A 20,697-nucleotide genomic window follows, 5' to 3' on the forward strand; every position below is an offset into this window, starting at 1 on the left:
GGCCCGTCTGTCGTTATGCAACTGGTAATTTCTCCTTGTCTGGCGTTCTCCCGGCAACGCGGCGCGGAAATGCGATGGGCTTTGCTTGCGCCGGCGCACGTCGATGGCCCGGCTCTGGATGAGCCCAAGCAACCTGTTCCCACCACGCAGTGGTGTCCGTTAACATTTCCTCTCGCGCGGCTGGCTGTGTGAAAACGGTTGCTGTTTCCGTGGAAATCGTGGTCGTGGGCGCGTGCACTGAGCTTTCGCCTGCCTTGGCCCGTTGGCCGCAGCCGGGATGTACGTATGTGTTCGACAGCTGTTGTCGGGATCCGGGGTTCCTTGCTTGCACTGAACACTGTTGCACAGCGGAGCGTCCGTTTCCGCAGCAGCGACGCGCGTCGTCGTCGATCGGGGAGCAGATGCAGATTCCTTCTCCACGCAGAGTCTTGCTCCGTCGGCTCCGGCCGGCGGTTTATCTCTGAACTGTGATTGATCGACGAGTATCTTCTCCGTCTCCATCCCCTACGGGGTACTGGCGTACTGCCTGTGTGTGTACTCAGTTTTCAGGAGTGCGTGCCGTCCCCATAACAGCAGAAGCAGCCGAATGCCGAAGCTGATGTCCTGGGGATCGAGCATCTTTAAGGCTGTCTCCAACAACATGACCCAAACCCAAATTTGGGTTCTGAATAGTGTTTTGGGTTAAAAAAACCCTCTCCAACGGAGTACCCATACATACTACGTATTTTGTGTCGTCGGTGAGAGGCGACGCAAATATGTGTCTCTCTCTCTCCTCGACCCAAATGTGCGCAGGCGAGGCGGACGACAGGGCAAGGCGGGCCCGCGACGGGAGGACGACAGCGAGGGGCAAGGCAGGCCCGCGACGGGACGACGACGATGAGGCGGGCAACGGGACGACGACGGCGAGGCGGGCCTGCGACGGCGAGGCGGACGACGACGACGCGTGCAGCAGTGCGGAGGAGGCGGGCCCGCGACGGGGAGCTGCTGCCGCGGCCAGGCGGGATGACAGCGAGGCGGGGAGCGGCGGCGAGGCGGGGCACGGCCGACGACGCCGAGGCGAGGAGCGGCGGCGAGGCGAGCTCGGCCGACAACGTTGATGCGGGGAGCGGCCAGTGCGGCAGGGAGTGGGGCGAGCTGCTTCGTTTCATCCGCCATGTGCGACGAGGGAGGGAGGGAGGGGAGGCGCGCCGGCCTGCTGCGTGGGGGAAGAGGCGCGTGCTGCCTGCTGCACCGGTGGCAGGGAGGCGCAGGGCGGCGGCGCTGTGCTCCGTGCAGGATTTGGGGCTTGGTGGCTCGGGCTATATTGGAGAAGGGCGAGATTTGGGTGCCTACCCTTTTACTGTACGCGACCTATACTACCGAATAGGTCTTGTGTTTGGGTTGTCTCTGTTGGAGACAATCTAACCTTTCACGCTCGCTGGAATCCTAGACTCAAGATGTAGGCAGATGCCGGGCGGCCTGGTTGCCTGCATGGGCCATCCTGCAAAAATAGTTTCCCAAAGAAAAAAAAGTCATTTTTGCCTCCCTCAACTTTGAGCTGAATATGCTTTTCCTCTCTGGACCACAAAACCATCCATCCAATCTGCTTAGACTCATAAAACCGTTCACATAACCTCCTTGAGCGGTTTGAGAGTGAGGTGTCAGCAGTTTTTCTATTTTTCTTTTATTTTTTATTTTGACTAATTTTTTTGAAAAATCACAGTAAATCATAAAAAAATCATAAAAGAGAAAATCCAATTTTTTTGAACTCCACGTAAGTAGATCTACGCATTGAATATATTATATGATATATTTTAGTATAAATTTTTTTCTGTAGTTTTAGATATATGTTTTTCTATAATTAATTTATAGTTATAGTCTCCGTCGTCCAATGACGATGAAAATTTTATGGTGGTAAAATCATTATATGATTGAGATGTAGTAAAAATTTATAATTATCAAATCATGTATAACTGAGTTATTGATTTATCTAGGTTTATTTATAGATTGGTCTAGATTTATCTAGGTTTATATAGATAAATCTATAGCTCAGTCAAATATGATCCAATAATTATAATTTTTTACTATAGCTTAATCATATAATGATTAGATCACCATAAAAATTTCACCATAATTGGACAACAGAAACTGTAGATATAAATTAATTAAAGAAAAGCATATATCTAAAACTACATAAAAAAATTTGTACTAAAGTATATCATATAATATGTTCAATGCATAGATCTACTTACGTGGAGTTTAACAAAATTAGATTTTCTCTTTTATAATTTTTTAGATTTATTGTGATTTTTCAAAAATTTAGTCAAAATAAAAAATAAAAGAAAAATAGAAAAATCGTTGTCACCTCACCCTCAAACCGCTCGGGGAGCTTATGTGAAAGGTTTTGTGAGTCTGAGGAGCCTGGACAGACGGTTTTGTGGTTCAGGGAGGAAAAGCAGATTCGTCTAAAAGTTGTGTCGGGTACCACAATTAGGGGCACCCTAATCGGGGTACTAAGACCACTCCAAAGAACGCAAACACATGCTAAGGCAATTGGGCCCACAAAGGCCCACGGCCTCCTTCCAATCCGGAAGAAAGGAATGGACTCATAGAAGCCCAATACGCGGCCCACTGACACAGTGCGGCTCATCCACGCTCCCCTCGGACCGCGGGATGTTTTCCGCCTCGGTCGAGGGCTCCCGTCGAGACCCCTCGACTGCGCCCCACATTTCCGCCTCGCTCGAGGGTAGCGAACCTACCCTCGAGCGGGCGAATCATTTCCGCCTCGCTCGAGGGTAGCGAACCTACCCTCGAGCGGGCGAATCATCTCCGCCTCGCTCGAGGGTAGCGAACCTACCCTCGAGGGAGTAACTCATCTCTGCTTCGCTCGAGACCACCCCTTGGCGCAAAGGACGCACAGCCCTGCAGCTCGCCGCCCTTCGTACTGAGGCTTTAAGTGCCAACCACTCCTCCACGGTGCTCAGGACAAACGGTGTCAGACCGCCATTTCCCACGGTGGCTGTGACCGGAGTCCCATCCGCCAACTCCGGTCACTGCTCCGCCATCCCGGGCGCTGTGGCGATACTGTGGGACCTACGACGCGGGACGGAGCGTGCTCGGCACTGCTCCCTGTACTATTCTGCCAACTCCGGCCGTTCGGACTCTACATCATCACACGTATGGCCCCGGGCCCACCTCCTGCTTGGGAGGAGGTCCGGTGTCGCCACGGGCCCCTCGAAGAGGGATGCCCATCACTCGCAGCCGGGGTCCGGGACATCCACGAGTCTCCCAGACCTCCTAAAATGCGCACATCAGCACTCCGTCCAGGGGGTCCGGGACCACCGCGTGCCCCGCCGCCGCTGGAGTACGCAAGACCCTGACCCGCAGGGCCCACGGAACGCCACATCTGGAGAACTGTACACCCTACAGCGACGACCACTCCGCCTGCAGGGGTTGGCAGGACGCCGGCGCGATCTCCGCGAGACCAAGGACGATGGCCCGGACGACCGCCACGCCCGACGCCATGCCCCACAGTGTACTTCCTACAGTATCCGACCACTGCACCCCCGCGATTCGGGGGAAGACGACGACTTCCACGCTCCCCTACTTATGTACCCCGCCCCTCCTTGTGACTATAAAAGGAGGAGGCGGGTTTCCTTTAAATAGGGACGTTCTGGACATCAGCAACCACGTTCACCCACATGCGATCATCGCCACCTCTCAGCACCCCTGAGCTCTAACCTCAACCGACTCCTCCTCTAGCAGAGACTTGGGAGCTTCCCTCTCTCTCTCGCCTCGCTTGTACCCCCTACTATAAGCACTCCGGGTGCAAGATAATACAGTGTACTCGCACACCCCCTTTGCTAGACGTACGGCCCCGTGGTCGGAACCAGGATAAACCCGTGCGTTACTGTGTTGCCTCTTGCATCATCATTTGGGACGAGGAAACACACGGCATTTACTAATTGGGATCCGGACCCCCGGGTCGGGACACCGACAAGTTGAGGGAGACAAAAATGACTTTTTCCTTTCCCAAACATCTGCAGGAGCCCGTGTTTTGCATATGGACCTCAAATGTACAGCCCGCCAAGCCTAATGGGTTGTGCAGGCAGCCCTTCTTCCTTTTCCCTTCCTTGCATCAGGGCGACGAGCAGACGATGCCCCATCGGCATCGCGCCCTTGCGTGCCGCCGCTACCGCCCCCTCCCTCCCTCCTGCAGTCCGCGCCGCCCCCTCCCTCACTCCGGCGATGCAGAGCTCCGCAAAATCCGCTGCACAAGAGCCTCAAGAACCCGCACCACCACCACGCCGGCGGCAGCAACAGGCAGGCGCCGAAGCAGCAGCAGAAGACCCCATCGGCCCCTCCGTCCAAGGCGCCATCAGTCCAGACCGCGCCGTCCGTGACCGACGAGCCACCGGCGCCCGCCGACGAGCCGCGGCGGCAGGACCAACCGGCCGCTGAGGTGCCGTCGCCGGCGGGTGGGCAGCAGGAGCCGCAGCACAAGATCTGTGTCGGGTTCGGGCGGCCGGAGACCAGTGACCTAACGGTGATGCTATACGGGAAGGAGGGCATCGATACGGCGTCTTCAGAGCAAGGACTATGGAGTTAGCCCGCTATTAAGGCCCTGTTTAGTTCAACCGTAAATGACGAGACAAATTTTTTAAATCTAATTAGTGTATGATTGAACATTAATTGTCAAATAATAATAAAAGTGCTACGGTACCAAAATCCAAAAATTTTTGCGGACTAAACACATCCTAAGGAGGATTTCATCTGAGAATCTGAACTCACCAGGTGACACATTAGCAAACATAATGGAGATGGTACTGACGAGCACCTATGATCGAGGGCGTCGGGAAATGAAAGCCTTGGTTCTGAATCTTCTCAAGGACAGCAGCCATTGCACTGACGGATCTTCAGACATCTGTTCTGAAACATTGTACAGTTCATGCCAAGGGTGCTTGGACAGGCTCCATCGACTATTTACAGAAGCATCTGAAGAGGATTATTCAGCGAATGCAGGTGTTGCGGCGGTTGAGTGCCAAGCCTTATCTAGCTTGCGGCGGCCTGCAGGTGTGCTTGCATGCTCCGGCAAGGCTTAGCGGGTCAACACAGGACTAAATTCTTTAGTACACGGTCCCCTGCCGAGCTAGCCGCCTCTGCGCGCGGCGGTTGCGGCGGCCTGCAGGCAGTCTCCAAGACACGATAAATGGCACAAGGGTCTTCCTGCCAGCGTACATGAGTAAATACATGTCGAAGCGTCTCTTTATCTTGCATCTTGAAGATTCTACTGCACAAGCAGTTTTTCTCGTGTGGCCACACTGGAGCGTTATATATGCTGCTTTCACAGCAAAAGAAGTGAGACCAGGCTGTGCTACAGCTTACAATTTACAGGCAGTACGAGGGTAAAAATTACCGCCTTCTTACTCTACACATCCATACTGCACACCCCTCTCCCGTGCCAAGCAGGGATACCACATGAAACCGGCAGAAACAGGAAGTAATTGCAAAGTTCGCCAGGCTTTGCCCGTGCAGCTTCCCTTACGATTACAGTAAATGGAATCAGACGATACATGTTAAACTGCCTGTATGGTACCAGTACCAGTGTATCTGCATTTCGTAGAGACATCTTGAAGTAATCACTTGCTTCTGTGGTATCACAGGGCACTGTAGTGTTTCAGTGCCCATTTGCTACAGGGGAGGGGCGTCTTCTTTTCTTTTCCTTTTTAGCAAAATCTTCTTTTCTCTTATGTATGCTATTCAGTTTACAGTTTCCTCCTTGACAATTGAATGAATAATATCATATCATCAGAGTTGCATTATTAACAAGCCATTCTTTGGTATATAGTCTTCCAGTTCTCAATCTCCTCCCTTGATAAGCAAATGAATTTAACTGTATTAGCATCATAGATGAGCAGTAGTACTAACAAACTTATGCTAGTAGGTCAAGGAAAGTTCAATAAAGCAAAGAAAATGCAAGGTTGAGAGAAAGGATATAAGCTTATGACTAACCGCAAGCAGCAACCAATAGAATCATAATGTAGAAGGGCAATTGGTTTGCGCTTTCCTGTAGTTCTATGGCCCACACCACGCTTGACTACAGGCAGCTGCTTTATCCCTCTGGCCTCCATCAGATTTTTCGCAGTGGTCAAATCAGTATCTGGAAAGCATGTTAACAATCCTCGCTCACTGCCCCGATAATGAAAACCTCGAGTAACACATGACGAAATGGAGGATGAGTTCTGCAAAATAACTCTTGAGTTAATACATTTTTCCAAACAGAAAGTGTGAAAAATGTTTGTTTATCTTTAGAACCCAGGAAGAATGCATATGCAATAGACATCAAAATTTAAATCACTTTTTAAGTTTTTAACCGACTCCTTAAAACACATGGTCAGCTTAAACCAAGTAAAAATGGTACACACTAATTTGTTATTTGTTAGCACAGGCGTAGTTATGTTGTACTCATTAATGCTTTGTTACTGAATTGCTCTCATTGCAAAAAGTAACATAGCTCATTATTTAGATTGCCAATGTTGGACCAAATCTGCATGTAATGTTTTTATGTTGTAAAAAGAAAATTCCATTCTTTCTTAATGAAGAACAGTGATCCTGCCATATCTTTAAAACACACAGCAGTATTTTTATGGGAAGGAAGAAGTTTCTTTCACCATGTAAACATACATCAGTCTTGGGGTAGTCTACATCATCAATGAAGCTTTCCTCATGTAATTCAAATCCCATGCGCCGAATATCTCCTAATGTAATAATTCCTTCAAGGTAATCTTCAGGGTCCACAACAAGGGCACAATTTTGCTGATTATCACGCAATAGCTTAAAAGCTTCTGTTACTGTTGCAGATGGTAACACTTTGACATAAATCTTTGACATGGCCTGGGAAACCTGATTAAAAAAGTATAGACAAAAACATAAACAACCGCACAATACAAACTTGCATTCCTCAAGCATTATTAATAAGCCAATTAAACATGTTATATATGATAGCAAGAACTGGATATGGGTAAAAGTTGCCAGAATAGAGGTTGACAAACCTTCAAATCATCCAGAAGCATTTCTTCATTATAAGTTCCATAATTATTAATACCACTTTGTATAATACTGAGTTCGAGGTCATCCGCACCATCAGCTCGCTTTGAGCTGCCATTTCTATCTTCTGATGAAATTGAAGAATACCCTCGTCTTGGTGTTCTAAAACCAGAAGGCTCATTGTCATTTGGTTGGTTTACAACAGAAGGGACCCAGATTGCCAACCCAACTGCTCCCTGTTAGAAGATTGCCAGGAAATAGAATGTGTATTAGTTCAAACATGCAATAGGAGATGAAAATGACCGGTATGTCCGCTGCATAAAAATGGTAATAGAAATAACTAGAGAAATTTACGTTCGTACATTATGTAATGAAAATACAGAAAGATCAAATTAAAAGTTAACACTTACCATGAGAGGAAGCAAAATCCTGTAATCCTTTGTCAGCTCAAAGAGAAGCAACACTGAAGTCAATGGGACTGAACAAACTGAAGCTAGTGTAGCAGCCATTCCAACCTACATTTCAGAAAGTCGGTGTTCATGCACATTTACTTGTAGCAATAAGGAAAGTGGGTTGCAAAACTTACCAGAGCATAGGCCTGTGGCTGTGCAACAGCGGCATTACCAGGTATAGCTGAATTTATTAAATAACCAGCTGAGCCTCCAAATACAGCTCCAACAGCAGCCCCAATCATCAGGCTTGGAGCATATAGCCCTCCAACGAGGCCAGAGCCCTTGCAGAGGGCGGTTGCGACTACCTTTGCAGCTGCGAGTTGAGTTAACAACCAGATACCAGGAGCAGAAGCACTTTTCCCAGTATGCAGTATTTCTTCAACATTTGTGAAACCCCAGTATAAAATCCCTGGATATTTCAGAGCTATGAGGCCTGCCCCCAGCCCACCCAAAGCAGGGTACACTATAATAGGAAAATCAAACTTTTCCTTTATCTGCCCAAATAACCTTGAAAACCACACTACCAGACGGTCAAATACCACACTGACTGCTCCACAGAGCATTCCTAAGATGAGATACAGGGGTAGCTCTGCAGACAGGTTGAAGATATAAAAAAAATTACGATAACCATAAAGGGACACATTTTCACATTCAAATGACAAAAATAGGAGGGCCAACATCACAGAATATTGAGATTTCTGAATGGAACTTGAAAGTTTTATAGAAAAGGTCAATCCAGGAACTTATGAGAAAATCACAAAATCCTTGCAAGGGGTGCCCCACAGCTTGATAAAAAAGGGTAGCTACTAAAAGTACGTAAGGATCAGAGCAGCTACCTGCAGCAGATTTTAGCTCATATGCTGGCACTATAAGAGCTGGTCTTGCTCCAAGCAAAACATTTGATACAGTAGATGATATAACAGATGCCAATATTATCATTGCAGTTGTAAATGGAGGCGAATTTTCTGCTTTAAGGGGCCTCAATACAGTTTCAATGGCAAAGAAGCACCCAGCAACAGCTGCATTGAATCCTGAAAAGCCACACACCAGGAGCAGTATGTAAGCAAAACTATATCATGAAAAAGAGTGAAATCATATATTGGAAGTCAAAACTGAGTAGGGCTATTGAACAGCATTGTGACTACTAGTCATTAGCTATTCTATTTCAGGGGGGTTCTTGTTATAATGATCGCAACTCTATGTTTACTCTATTTAATATAGTTGTTGAATAGCCAAAGGCCAATTTTCTAAGAAAATGAAAGTTGACATGTCAATAGCATCTAACTCTTTTCGCATATCCAACACAACCAGGTCTTAGATGACACTAGCATTTTGTTATCCTTCATTGAATGAAAACTATACCTGATGCGATGCCAGCAGCAGCACCAGCAGCAACAAGGGCAATCCTTCTTTCCCGGTTATTCTCCATCATTTCTGAGCATGCATTTGCGCACGACTTGCCAATATCCACACTAGGACCTTCAGGCCCCAATGAACAGCCAGTCCCTAGAGTAACAGCAGCCTGGATAGCCTTTACGGTTGGGAAGATTGCTCCAAGAAAGTTGATTCCTTGCCTCTGCCCTGATTTCACAAGTTTTAGCTGCTCAAATACCTCGAGCAACCCATGCATCATTCCTACAACCACACCTCCGGTCACTGGGATCAATAATATCCTGTGCCAAGTATCAGCTAGCCTCTGCAGGCGGAGCCAAGCTGCACCTTCGTTGGGAGTACCTGCCCATGCCCATTCATGGATGACATGAACCTAGCAAAGCCATTAAGGCAGCTGTATATGGAATCAGTTGTTCAAGATGCAATCACAAAACATAGCTATTTTCAAACTGAAGTATTCGGGTCAGAGATAATTACACATTAGCATAATGTGGTACTCCATTTTCAAACCAAGTAGGTTTTAAACAATTTTATTGTGTTTGGACATCCGTCACTTCAGTCCCCATAACACTATAACAATCACTTAATTCCATATTAGTTTGATACTACTAAAGTGCAAAAACAAGTAACCTTATATAGGGAGATGCACGAAAATGTCATCTAGCTGAGAAGACATAAATGGAACCAAATTTGCAGCATGTGGTGAATCTGATCCACTAGCTTTTCCAAAGCAGTTACACATTCCAAAAATAGGCTATACCTAAAATGTTACACTTACACCCAACGACTCCGCAACCAAACCAACTTAAGTATACTGCTACTCATACTGCAACGTCCAACATCCCAATTACTAGAAAGCGCAGACTCACCCCGCGGTTGAACGCGGCGACGCAGATGCCGGTGGCGAGGCCGAGGAGGCAGCCGATGAGCAGCAACGCCCACTCGGGCGGCGCGCCGTCCCCGAGCTCGTCGTCCTCCCCCGCCTCGGGCCTCTCCCGCTGCCGCTGCGACGGCTGCTCGGCCAGCACGGGGCGGTCGAGCTGCTGGTGCGGGCGGCGCCCGTGCCCGGATCCGCGCGCGGACATGCGGCGCTCGAGGTGGCGCAGGAGGCCGCGCACGCCGCCGCCGCGCCGCGGGGAGGCGGTGACGGTGGCCTCGTCGGCCTCGACGTCGGCGTGGTGCTGCTGCTGGTGCCCCGCCGCCCCGCCGCGCGGCGAGGGGCAGGACGGCGACAGCGGCGCGCCGGCCGCGTGGGATCTGAGGAGCGAGGCGTGGTCGTCGTCACAGGCCGACATGGTGGCGTCGCGCCGCGCAGCTGGGTGTGCGTCAGGGGAGCGCGCCCCGCATCGAGATCTGGAGGCCGCGAGGGAACGCGGATGCGAGGCGGGGAGGCGAAGCGGAGAGGTTGACGAGTGCGGAGGCGTGCGCGTGCTCAGGTGGCGGTTCTTATTACACGGGGGAGGGCGGCGACGCCGACGCGGGAAGGCAGGCAGGGGGGTGAGGAGGCCACGAGGGGGAGACTACGAACGCAAGCGCAAAGCACGGGCAGAGTGGCAGTGGCAGAGAACACAGAGACAGGGGGCGCCGGCGCGCCTGCCGTCCGAAGTCCAATGGCGCGCTGCCTGTGTGAATCTGATCTGACAGTGCGAGTGAGATCCCCAGCGAGGAACGGACCGGATCTTGTCAGCAGCTGCGCCGTGAAGCTGGGGAGCTTCTTTTCTTTTGGTGTAGCACAATTATTTTATTGTCGGGAAAACAACTCTATTTACTTCGGAAAAAAAAACACAACTCTATTGGTGTACCCCCATGTGTGTGGATCTTTGACGAGGATCCGTAAGGGTAATAATTAAAAGTTGCGTTACTTTTTTTATCGTGATGGTAACTGGTTGTTGGAGCGTCGCGTTCCTGGGAAGCGGAACGAGATGGCAGTGGTTATCAAATGTTTGATCCTGTCTGCGCGTGAGACAAATGTTGACCGCAGCAACGCTACAAAATAATAATAATAATAAGGCATGTGCTTCGAGTTGGTGATTGCTGGAGACTGGCGGTGGACATCTTCTGGGGAAAACGTGCTGACTACTAGCAGTAGTCCATTGATATTGTGCCGTTCTAATTTCTCACCCCGGGCACCAAAATGTTTCTTCCGTTTTTCTTTCTTGGGGGCTATGGCATCTAATGAAGGGTGTGAGGCGATCCACGGATATTGTAAAACTAAAAGTTAGTTAATTAAGCCATGCGAGCCAATTATTTCGAATGTTCAAATTTTGAAAGCGAGGTGCCTAATGAAACATATACATACATGGGGATTCAAATATACTGTAGCTCCAACTTCAAATTGTCTGCACAAAGATCGATCTGACTGGACCAAACGAGCAATTGATCCAGACGGCTGTGCTACCTATGCTTGGGCTTATTCTTCTTGCTTAAATGGAGCCCAAGTGGCCAGTCGTACTGATCTGGTGGGTTGTAGGTAAGTTGGCCCAGCTAATTTCGGCCTTCGTGTAGTTGTAATGGCCCACACACTAAAAATACTAAAAATGTAATAGCCCAAAAGGCGACAAGATTGGGCCACATAGTCCTGCATAGTTGCTGGCTCAAACTTTGAACACCTCATGGGCTCAAATACGGCTAAAACCGAGGCAGATCGATTTTTTCTCTTCAGAAACAGAGCTGGCTGTGTATATTTCCTCACTTCAGAAGGAGACTGGAGAGACACTTTTTTCAAACAAAAAAAAGAGAAGGAAAAAGACCTGAAGAGGACTGCCACTACCGGACTTCCAAACTTTGCCGAGTGTCAGTTACACTCGGCAAAGGCCGATTTGCACTCGGCAACGGCAAATTCTGGGCATGTTGTGTGCCACATGTTTGCCGAGTGCCCGTGGTCTGGCACTCGGCAAAGGCATCGACACGGCAAATATGGGTTTTCCAGTTGTGTGCTTGGATTTGGAGATATGATTGCATGGGTTCATCTCTCAGATTTCTTCGTAGACACCACCGTTCTTCTCCATTTGCACCATGCCGGCCGAAACATCTTAGCACTACACCCACCTCATCGAACTCAGCACGACGTCGTCATCCGCGGCCGAATGGAGCAGCTCATCGCCATTTTCATCATCGCCCATTCGCCCGTACCGGCCGGACAGCATTCAGAATTTCAGATTCCTTTCCCAAAGGGAGCAGCGTATATAGATAATCAAATGCAGGTTGTCTGAACCCATAAAGCACTCGCGCTCTCGCCGCACCATCGCGCTACCTAATACCCCCCCCCCCCCCCCCCCCCCCCCGCGGCGATCCTCTCCCTCGACGCCACGTACGAGCGCGCACCATTTTCTTCTTCGCCTTTGATGGGCGGGCACGAATTTTAGGCGCCGGTCGAGCTGCCGCCGCCGCTGGCGATGGATCGGTGAGGCCGCGCGCGGCGGAACAAGAGAACAGCTCACGTGGTTGGTGAGATGGGCGCTTCGTTGCTGGTGCTCGTGTCGCCGGTTGGTGCGTGCCTCGGTGCCTGCATGCTGCTTCGGATCATTCCCCTATCGTTTCCAGGCAGCACCGTGTTCCGGTGCTGCTGGTGGTGGTGGTGGTGGTGGTGATGCCCCATCAGAGGCGTCAGGCTGAAGCTTCCGAGGAGAAAGATTCCACCGCCGGCCGGCTAATCAGATGCAGATGCCGCCTAGCTAGATTCTCTTTTACTTCCTTCTACGATGACTGAAACTTCAAGCTCGATTATTAGCGCTGCAGGAACATGATAATATGATGGGATGATATGATAGCAGGTCGCTTTCTCCTTTTTCCTCTGATCCTGAAGCAAGAGAGTGAGGCTGCACTAGGTTTAGCAACAGCAGCCCTAAACCAAGTGGCTATCTTCTTTTTTTTTTTTGAAACAAACCAAGTGGTTATCTATACATGTGGTAGTGCCAAACCTACTTGTAGATGCTAGCTCTGGCTCAAGCCACTATTCATTTTCTTTTCTTTTTTTTCCCTCCCTCTCGCGCATGTGGTAGGAGCTCTGCTGATGAAATAAAGCGAGGAAAATTAAGGGTTCCAAAAGAGCATCCACCATCCACCACCAAGAGCTGGTGCATATCATCTGCCATTTTGGTAACCACCCCGATCGGTCCACCATATGTCAAAGCTAGTACGACGACTGATGTCGCCAGCCATTTATAGCCGACGGGAGTTCTGTTTAGATTGACAGGTGTGCTTAACCGCCGGCTTAATTGGACCTGGTTAGCAGAAGCCGGCTCCATAATTGTGCACGCACCTACCTTGGCTTCGGGTTGCAGAAAAGCAGCTGCCTCTTGGTCTGCTTCGTTACCTCACCATCTCGGATCTCGCTGCATGAGAGCAACAGGCCTAGCTCTAACTCTGAGGGCAACAATTCCATTTACAAAGTACTACGCGCATCAGAAGCTTTCATGCATAGAAAAAAAAACAAATATAATTTTGAAAGGAGACTGATGCCTGATCAAACCCCCTGTAGAGCCTTATCAGAACCCAAAAAAAAAAGAGGAACAGTTATAGAAGCAGTGGTACGGTAGTGATCAGGTGGTTGGAGTGGATTAAAACCAACGGGTCGTTTGCTTTCAACCGCCGAGAGTGAAAGCTACCTCTGGGATTCCCAAGCAGGAAGGGCGCTCCGTCGGGATCCCTATAAAAAGGCCGCGAGGTGGCCGTGCTCCGTAGTGCTATAGAGCTGAGTCACAGGCCACAGCCAGACACACTCACACACCCAAGGAGGAGGAGAGGAAGCTGCTTTTCAGATAAGATGGAGATGGCGTTGCTGCTTCGGCTTGTTGCCCTCTCGCTGCTCCTCGCAGTGGCCACTCCAGTCAGGGACATCACCAATGCGTGCTCGTCTCAAGTCAAGGGTACTGCTCCTGGCCTCCGTTAATTTTTCATGTGTCGCTAATTCGCTTGCTTTCAGTCAGCTCTGGTAGGTTTCTGCATGTAACTGATCGATCGGGCATGTGAAGCTTTACTGACCTTAGACAGACCTGTTTTGTTTTCTCTCTTTCGAAGCAAAAAATCATCGCTGGCACTAGAATTACAATCTCTACGCAGAACCTGAAAGCTGAAACTGCTACGGCAAAAAAAAAAGTAGTGGTCAAGCCCATCTTTTTTCGTGTAAAAAAAATACAGTTTTCTTATTAAAGCTCGGATGCTGAACCTGTTGCCTTGTCCACGACAGGCATAATAAAGTGGGTAATGACTGAACGAAAGTTGACAGCTACTCAATCCAGATCGAATCTTCTCAGCACTCGCAGGAAAAATATTATCGCCGCAGCAACAGTAGAATAGTATGTTAGGTACACCGCACATACGTACGATCCGTAGACTACGAGTACTTTCCATGGTTCCATGGCCACCAGCTCGAAAAGCGTCCAGCTAGCTAGGTGCATATACTTTCTGACGGCCAATCGGTGGTCACCCTTTGTCCTGCTGCTGATAGCCTCTGGCTGGGGTCGGGGTTTATTCTCTGATTTTGACTCTGAACAGTGGAGGAGACGACGCGCCGTACGCCGATTTGTTGACACCGTTCGTTGTTTGTGTCTGCCGACACGCTCACAGCCACACACAGGCACCGCACGTCAGCACGCATCTTTGGCAATTTGCCATTCTGAACTTAATCCTGACAAGGTGAAATCTTGGCAAAGTTCAGGTTCAGTCGAAGCGTGTACTACTTCTCTCCCCCGTGAAACCAATCAACCGCTCCTCCGGTCCTCCCCCAATTCCCACCGCGCCAACCACCACCATATAAACCAAAGTAACACACTTTGCATTGGGAAGTATAGTTTCTTGTGATGGAGTCTTTGAGGTTTAGACTCTATGAGTGGAGTCTGCATTGGGACTGCCCTAAACGCATTATCTCCGTTCCTTTTTCTCGTGTTGCATGTTTTTTAGTGAAATAAAACACACACAGATTTAACACAAGGTGGGAATAATTAAATCTTCGGTGGACATGAGTACCTACCAACTCGATTGTTCTTAGCAGGTGGCTAGAGCTATTATGTGTTCTGTGAATCGAGCTTACACGTGATTGCCCAATTCGTCTTCAAGCTACTATTTGTATATGTATACATGTGTGGGAATATATTAGGACAAGTTTGATGCGTCTTGTTAGTCATGAAGGAGGCGCCGTACTGTTCGCAACTTCATGCCCATAGCTTCTTCTCTGCCAGCTACTCCTGCCTCTATCTAGGGGTGGTAATGGGCCATGGCCCTAATGGTCTCTTCACAGCCCAATAAAGCCCTTAAAATTTTTAGTTCAAAAATACATATGTTTAGAGCCCGGCTCTTTTAGGGCCCGATCCTTAGATTTTCTAGTTCAAAATGTTGGGCCCTTTACCACCCCTACTCTATCACGTCTTGGACGGAATTAATATGATTGCAACCAGTTGATGGGTACATTACCTACGCTCTAAGCCGCGCCATTCTCGTGATAGGGCGATCTGATCACCAAGCTGTAACTGTAAGTGTACATGCATGGTACATACATATGCCCTGTATGGCTGTTTCACATCGCCGCCAGCAAAGCCATCCCAACCTGTAAAATAAAAGGATTCTTTACTTTTTCTTTTAAAAAAGAGATACTTGCATGTGTTTGTTCCATCATGTGATCCTGAACTCCTTGGGAAGGAGAGTTAGCCTGGCCAGCCGTTCGTTCCAAATCTGACTAACTGCTCTGCATGTTCCAATAAGACAAACAAAAACACCAGTAATCCAACTTCACCGTAACACTAGCTAGTACTCCTTCGTCCCAAATTATTAATCGTTTTGATTTTTTAGATTCATGCATTTTACTATACATTTAGACATAATGTATATGTAGATGTGTAGGAAAGTCTATAATTTGGAACGGAGAGGGAGCATAAATTAATTTTTTTAAGAAAAAAATAGCATGGCAATGTGTACTACACGATTGCATTCCCATTCCATTTGTATCGGCCACGTTGCAACGTTTGGTAAGACGTCCATATATAGCTTTGCATCACTATCTAATCATAGCACTACTACAAAAACTGTACGACAGCAACTGGTGCGGTAGGCTTAGTGCATGGCGTACGTGTTCGACGTCGTGGCGGCGATAATGCTGCCTTTTCTTTTCTTGGCGTCCATGCGGCAGCCAAAAAAAGAACGTTACAATTGTTTTTGTCACGGTCGCGGTAATTTTGCACGGACTGACGGAAGTGAAAAAAAAAACTACTTGCAGCTGCAGACTTCCCGCACCTGAACGGCTCCGGGCTCCACCTGACGCTGCACCACCCGCGGGGCCCCTGCTCGCCGGCGCCGCTACCCGCCGACCTCCCCTTCTCCGCGGTGCTCACCCACGACGACGCGCGCGTCGCCTCGCTCGCCGCGCGCCTCGCCAAGACGCCGTCCTCGCGGCCCACCGCGCTCGACGAGTCGTCGTCGTCGTCCACGGTGCCCGACGAGTCCCTCTCGTCCGTGCCGCTGGGCCCGGGCACGTCGATAGGCGTGGGCAACTACGTCACCCGCATGGGCCTCGGCACGCCGGCCAAGTCGTACGTCATGGTCGTGGACACGGGCTCCTCGCTGACGTGGCTCCAGTGCTCCCCGTGCGTGGTGTCGTGCCACCGCCAGGCCGGCCCCGTGTTCAACCCCAAGGCGTCCAGCTCCTACGCCTCCGTCTCCTGCTCGGCGCCGCAGTGCGGCGACCTCACCTCCGCCACGCTCAACCCCGCCGCCTGCTCCAAGTCCAACGTCTGCGTCTACCAGGCCAGCTACGGCGACAGCTCCTTCTCCGTCGGGTACCTGAGCAAGGACACCGTGACCCTGGGCTCCAGCAGCATGCCCAACTTCTACTACGGGTGCGGGCAGGACAACGAGGGGCTCTTCGGGCGCTCGGCGGGGCTCATCGGCCTGGCGCGCAACAAGCTGTCGCTGCTCTACCAGCTCGCGCCGAGCCTGGGCTACTCCTTCTCCTACTGCCTGCCGACGTCGTCGTCGTCCGGGTACCTGTCCATCGGCTCCTACAACCCGGGGCAGTACGCGTACACGCCCATGGCGTCGAGCTCGCTGGACGACTCGCTCTACTTCATCAAGCTGACCGGGATCACCGTCGCGGGCAGGCCGCTCTCCGTGTCCTCGTCGGCCTACTCGAGCCTGCCGACGATCATCGACTCCGGCACGGTGATCACGCGCCTGCCCACGGGGGTGTACTCGGCGCTGAGCAAGGCCGTGGCGGCGGCCATGAAGGGGACACCGCGCGCGTCGGCCTTCTCCATCCTCGACACGTGCTTCCAGGGCCAGGCCTCGCAGGTGCGCGCGCCGGCGGTCAGCATGGCCTTCGCCGGCGGCGCGGTGCTCAAGCTGGCCGCGCGGAACCTGCTCGTGGACGTGGACAGCGCCACGACATGCCTGGCGTTCGCGCCCTCCCGGAGCGCCGCCATCATCGGGAACACGCAGCAGCAGACCTTCAGCGTCGTCTACGACGTCAAGAGCAACAAGATCGGGTTCGCCGCCGGCGGATGCAGCTGAGAAGAAGGAAGCTATGCACGCGTGCCCACGGACCGATCGACCTGGTAGGTCATCATTTCGACAAGGCAAGGTACAGGAAAGTCAAAGCTGGTAAATTAAAGAAGTGTTGCTCAAGCACCTAGCTGATCGTTTGGTGTACACATCGTCGTTACATAAAAGAAACACATAAAACATTTTAGGAGTAGCAGGCTATTTATTATGTCGTTGTCCAGGCCACCAAGATCTGTGAAAAGTGAAACCACGTAGAAATCCAAAAGAAGATTAAAATTCACATACTGGCCGGTGCGCTCCTGGTGGGCGCGGTGGCCCCGCATTGTCACTGGGTGGGACGAAGAGCGAACGGACGGTGCGCTCCTCGATCCTTTCAGCATATGCCTTTTTTTCGACGTCGTGGCGGCGATAATGCTGCATTTTCTTTTCTTGGCGATAGGAGTCCTTGTCAGGAAGTCACTACGCCTACTCACCGCAAGCTGCCCTTCCAGCTGTAAGCAACCGGTGTGCTAGCTTCATCCTTTTTCCCTAAACAGAGACCGCTAAAGTAGAAATTTGCGAAGCTTAGTACACAAGGTTGGCCTATAGTTGGAACTCTAGGAAAGCTTGACCTATATTTAGAACTCTAAAAAAGGTTGACCTATAGCGATGGGCACCTCCGGCTTGTTCCATTTGGAAATCTCCACCCTTTCAAAGCTGGAAAACAGGTCAAGCACGTCGCCTTCGAAGATAACTGCGTCTCGATCCAAAGGTTTCTGCGGCACAATGCATCACAGTCCATTGTTTTCTTGCGAGTCCCAACGGATCCTCCTCGCCAAAAGTAAAGCACCGAAATAAGAGAAGTGGGATGCTATTCGGAACACCAAGCGACCACAAGCTCATCGATGTCTACTGTCATCATTCATACAATCATTTTCTAAACCATCCGAACAACGCACACATCTCTCCATTACTGACTGAACACTAGTTGATCTACGAATGATAAGGTAGCACCGTAGTAGCAAGCATGGAATGGCCTGAAGATGAAAGGCTCATCACCTATGTGTCCAAGCTCCAGCATCCAGCATCGCAGAAATTTTGTCAGCACTCAGCAAGCGAGAGGCCGGCACCCAGCAAGCAGAAATTCCTGAACTCCGAAGAGACGCCACCCTCCTCATGAGACGGCGGCACAGCTGGGAAACGCCCCGGGACGATGGGCGGCGCTCCTTCTTCTCTGATGAAGACGACGACTCCTCCGGTGACGCCGCCGACGCGTGCTCCCGGGTCTTGGCCCGCGCAATCTCCTCGTACACTAGCCTTTTCCTCTTGTAGAGGTACGCGGCCTCCCGGTTGATGGCTCCGCCATCCATGACAGGCTCGTGCAGAAGCGAGACCACGACCAGGAGGATCTTGTCCACCGTCCACACAGACGTCCACAAGTTCTTGTCGGTCAGGAAGTCGAGGCAAACCAGCCCGGTCCTCGGATCGACGTTCGGGTGGTACACCTGAAATCGCCGGTGCAGAGCAGCGAAAGGCGACATGGATGCGCGCGTGAGCCCGAAAAATAGACGAGAATTCGATCGACGATCAGAATTCAGACACAGAGGGGATCATCAAACTGCAACGAGCAGGGCGATCAGGGCGCCGCGCGTGCTCACCTTGGTCGCGAACGTGACCTTGGGAGCCTTGAAGGGGTAGTCGCGCGGGAACTCGACGCGGACGGTGAAGACGCCGCCGTCGTAGGGGCTTCCCTCGGGGCCGACGACGACGACCTGCCAGCGGAGGCGGTCCTCCGTCGCGTCGGCGCCGGGGACGCACCACTCCGGCGGGTCGGCCCAGAGCCCATCGAGCTCCCTCTCGAGCCGCCAGAGATGGAGAGCGCCGCCGCCGGCAACCATGGTGGCCGCCTTTGCCTCTAGCTGCAGGATGGTGAGTGGTGATGCAGCGATCAGCAGCCTGGAGATGATTCCGGTGATGGATAGTTACCTCTGCCAACAGAGATCAGTAACGTGGAATGGAACGAACTTGCGTTGGTTAAACTCTAGCTAGATGGGTTGGAGACGGAGCAGGCATTATATAGATGGAGGATATGATTTAGGAATGGAGCGAGATGGCTTGTGAGTTCTTGCTAGCTCCCACTGCGTACGTGGCGACACGCCGTGAGGCCGTGACTGGCCGAGGAGCCTCCATTTAGACAAGTAGTTGCGTGAGGTATACCAGTTACCATACGTGATACCCCAACACGCCACTATGGGATGGAAATGGAAGAGGCATGCGTGCTGCATAAAGAAATTTAGATGGATTTGAACTCTGAAGCACCGAGATAAATCAATGGGATCTATTTGATCTGAGAGAACATGTTCAACCATAGAAATGCTCCCACTGATCAAGGTGGGTGTGGCTTGTGACAGAACGTAACAACATCTAGATTAGCTAAAGCTACGTAGTGGAATTCAGAAAAGTGAGGAATTTACACATCAAGAATTGCATCTAACTAACTAAGCATGGACAGCACGATCTCATCATATACACTCATAAACAAAACAAAAATTCCAACCTGATAAACTATATATCACAAAAATATCCCATGCATGTCAACTGAAGAATTTGTGCTGTGCCAAGAGTCAATATAACTTTAACAAAACCAAACTGCCAAAAAGAGCTCAATTTGGTAGGCAGTGGACCAGTAGTAGTAACACTGAAACCTAACATCATTCTCGAACTAGATTTCGTCCAGAATCATATAATATACAGTAAATAACAGGCCATGTATAACTGACCACTAACATGCATAAAAGGTATACTTTTTTAACATGAAAACGATGACCACTAGTGCTTGCTTAACATAAACCTGGAAAAGGCCACCGTCACAAGTCCCAACATCCAAATATGACAAGATAACGGGAGGAGTAATAGTGCTCTATCATGAATCATGGCAGCAACTCATACCGGTCAGAAGTAAGCACACCTACAACTGAATTAGGCTACAGTCTCCTCGATTCCTCGAAGCATTTGGAGCTGATACGAGACTGAATCCACAACTGAATTCACAAGCCTTAATTTCTCAGACAATCGTAGCAACTCTGGAATCTGAATTCAGAGTTTCATCCAGACTATGAAAACATATCTGATACGGACAAAACGCATCAAAGCACCACGCATCTGAAGAGCGTCGCTCTCGCACTCTCGGTTGGCTTGGGCATCTGAAGCGGCGGCCTGTTGAGCAGACCAACGCTTCGGCAGACAGCGACCTGGCGAGCAGCCGGACGGCGTAGTCGAAGCTCTGGTTCAGGTGCCCTGTGAACGCGACCATGCACTGCATCTTGCGAAGCCTTCCGGTCCATCTTCGCCGCGCCTA

General features: G+C 50.4%; 3 protein-coding genes across 5 annotated transcripts; 1 reads left to right on the forward strand and 2 right to left on the reverse strand.

Moving 5' to 3' along the window:
• Positions 1–5,226: 5,226 nt before the first annotated feature.
• Positions 5,227–10,395, reverse strand: LOC120657064 (chloride channel protein CLC-f-like). 3 transcript variants are annotated; one of them, XR_005668077.1, is made up of 9 exons: positions 9,740–10,395; positions 8,841–9,243; positions 8,315–8,509; positions 7,613–8,067; positions 7,437–7,541; positions 7,032–7,262; positions 6,651–6,882; positions 5,992–6,221; positions 5,227–5,850 (listed from the first exon to the last, which is right to left on the reverse strand). XR_005668077.1 is itself a non-coding variant. In XM_039935307.1 (9 exons), the coding sequence occupies exons 1-9, from the start codon at positions 10,163–10,165 to the stop codon at positions 5,802–5,804; spliced, it is 2,313 nt and encodes a 770-aa protein (XP_039791241.1). In that variant the 5' UTR covers positions 10,166–10,392; the 3' UTR covers positions 5,227–5,801. The 3 variants fall into 3 exon arrangements, 2 of the variants coding, with proteins under 2 accessions (XP_039791241.1, XP_039791242.1); XM_039935307.1 differs by having other exon boundaries at positions 6,664–6,882; positions 9,740–10,392; XM_039935308.1 differs by having other exon boundaries at positions 6,664–6,882; positions 8,841–9,264; positions 9,740–9,894.
• A 3,028-nt stretch (positions 10,396–13,423) lies between these two features.
• LOC120657065 (aspartyl protease family protein At5g10770-like) lies at positions 13,424–17,640 on the forward strand. Its single transcript, XM_039935309.1, has 2 exons — positions 13,424–13,738; positions 16,081–17,640. The coding sequence occupies exons 1-2, from the start codon at positions 13,636–13,638 to the stop codon at positions 17,367–17,369; spliced, it is 1,392 nt and encodes a 463-aa protein (XP_039791243.1). The 5' UTR covers positions 13,424–13,635; the 3' UTR covers positions 17,370–17,640.
• Positions 17,641–18,194: 554 nt separating this feature from the next.
• On the reverse strand, positions 18,195–19,513 carry LOC120657066 (ubiquitin-conjugating enzyme E2 28-like). The gene is made up of 3 exons (XM_039935311.1): positions 19,326–19,513; positions 18,998–19,258; positions 18,195–18,844 (listed from the first exon to the last, which is right to left on the reverse strand). The coding sequence occupies exons 2-3, from the start codon at positions 19,235–19,237 to the stop codon at positions 18,395–18,397; spliced, it is 690 nt and encodes a 229-aa protein (XP_039791245.1). The 5' UTR covers positions 19,238–19,258; positions 19,326–19,513; the 3' UTR covers positions 18,195–18,394.
• Between the last annotated feature and the right edge of the window lie 1,184 nt (positions 19,514–20,697).

This window comes from Panicum virgatum, chromosome 1N, assembly GCF_016808335.1.
Source record: "Panicum virgatum strain AP13 chromosome 1N, P.virgatum_v5, whole genome shotgun sequence".
Taxonomy (NCBI): Eukaryota; Viridiplantae; Streptophyta; class Magnoliopsida; order Poales; family Poaceae; genus Panicum; species Panicum virgatum.

Excerpts from the sequence above, each read along its gene's own strand:
- LOC120657064 (XM_039935307.1), bottom strand. The coding sequence starts at position 10,165 with ATGTCGGCCTGTGACGACGACCACGCCTCGCTCCTCAGATCCCACGCG. Across the intron at positions 8,068-8,314 it reads TGAGCTAAAATCTGCTGCAG|AGCTACCCCTGTATCTCATC; the intron begins GTAGCTGCTCTG and ends ACCTGTCTGCAG. Across the intron at positions 7,542-7,612 it reads AGCCACAGGCCTATGCTCTG|GTTGGAATGGCTGCTACACT; the intron begins GTAAGTTTTGCA and ends TCTGAAATGTAG.
- LOC120657065 (XM_039935309.1), top strand. The coding sequence starts at position 13,636 with ATGGAGATGGCGTTGCTGCTTCGGCTTGTTGCCCTCTCGCTGCTCCTC. Across the intron at positions 13,739-16,080 it reads GTGCTCGTCTCAAGTCAAGG|CTGCAGACTTCCCGCACCTG; the intron begins GTACTGCTCCTG and ends AACTACTTGCAG.
- LOC120657066 (XM_039935311.1), bottom strand. The coding sequence starts at position 19,237 with ATGGTTGCCGGCGGCGGCGCTCTCCATCTCTGGCGGCTCGAGAGGGAG. Across the intron at positions 18,845-18,997 it reads AGGTCACGTTCGCGACCAAG|GTGTACCACCCGAACGTCGA; the intron begins GTGAGCACGCGC and ends CGGCGATTTCAG.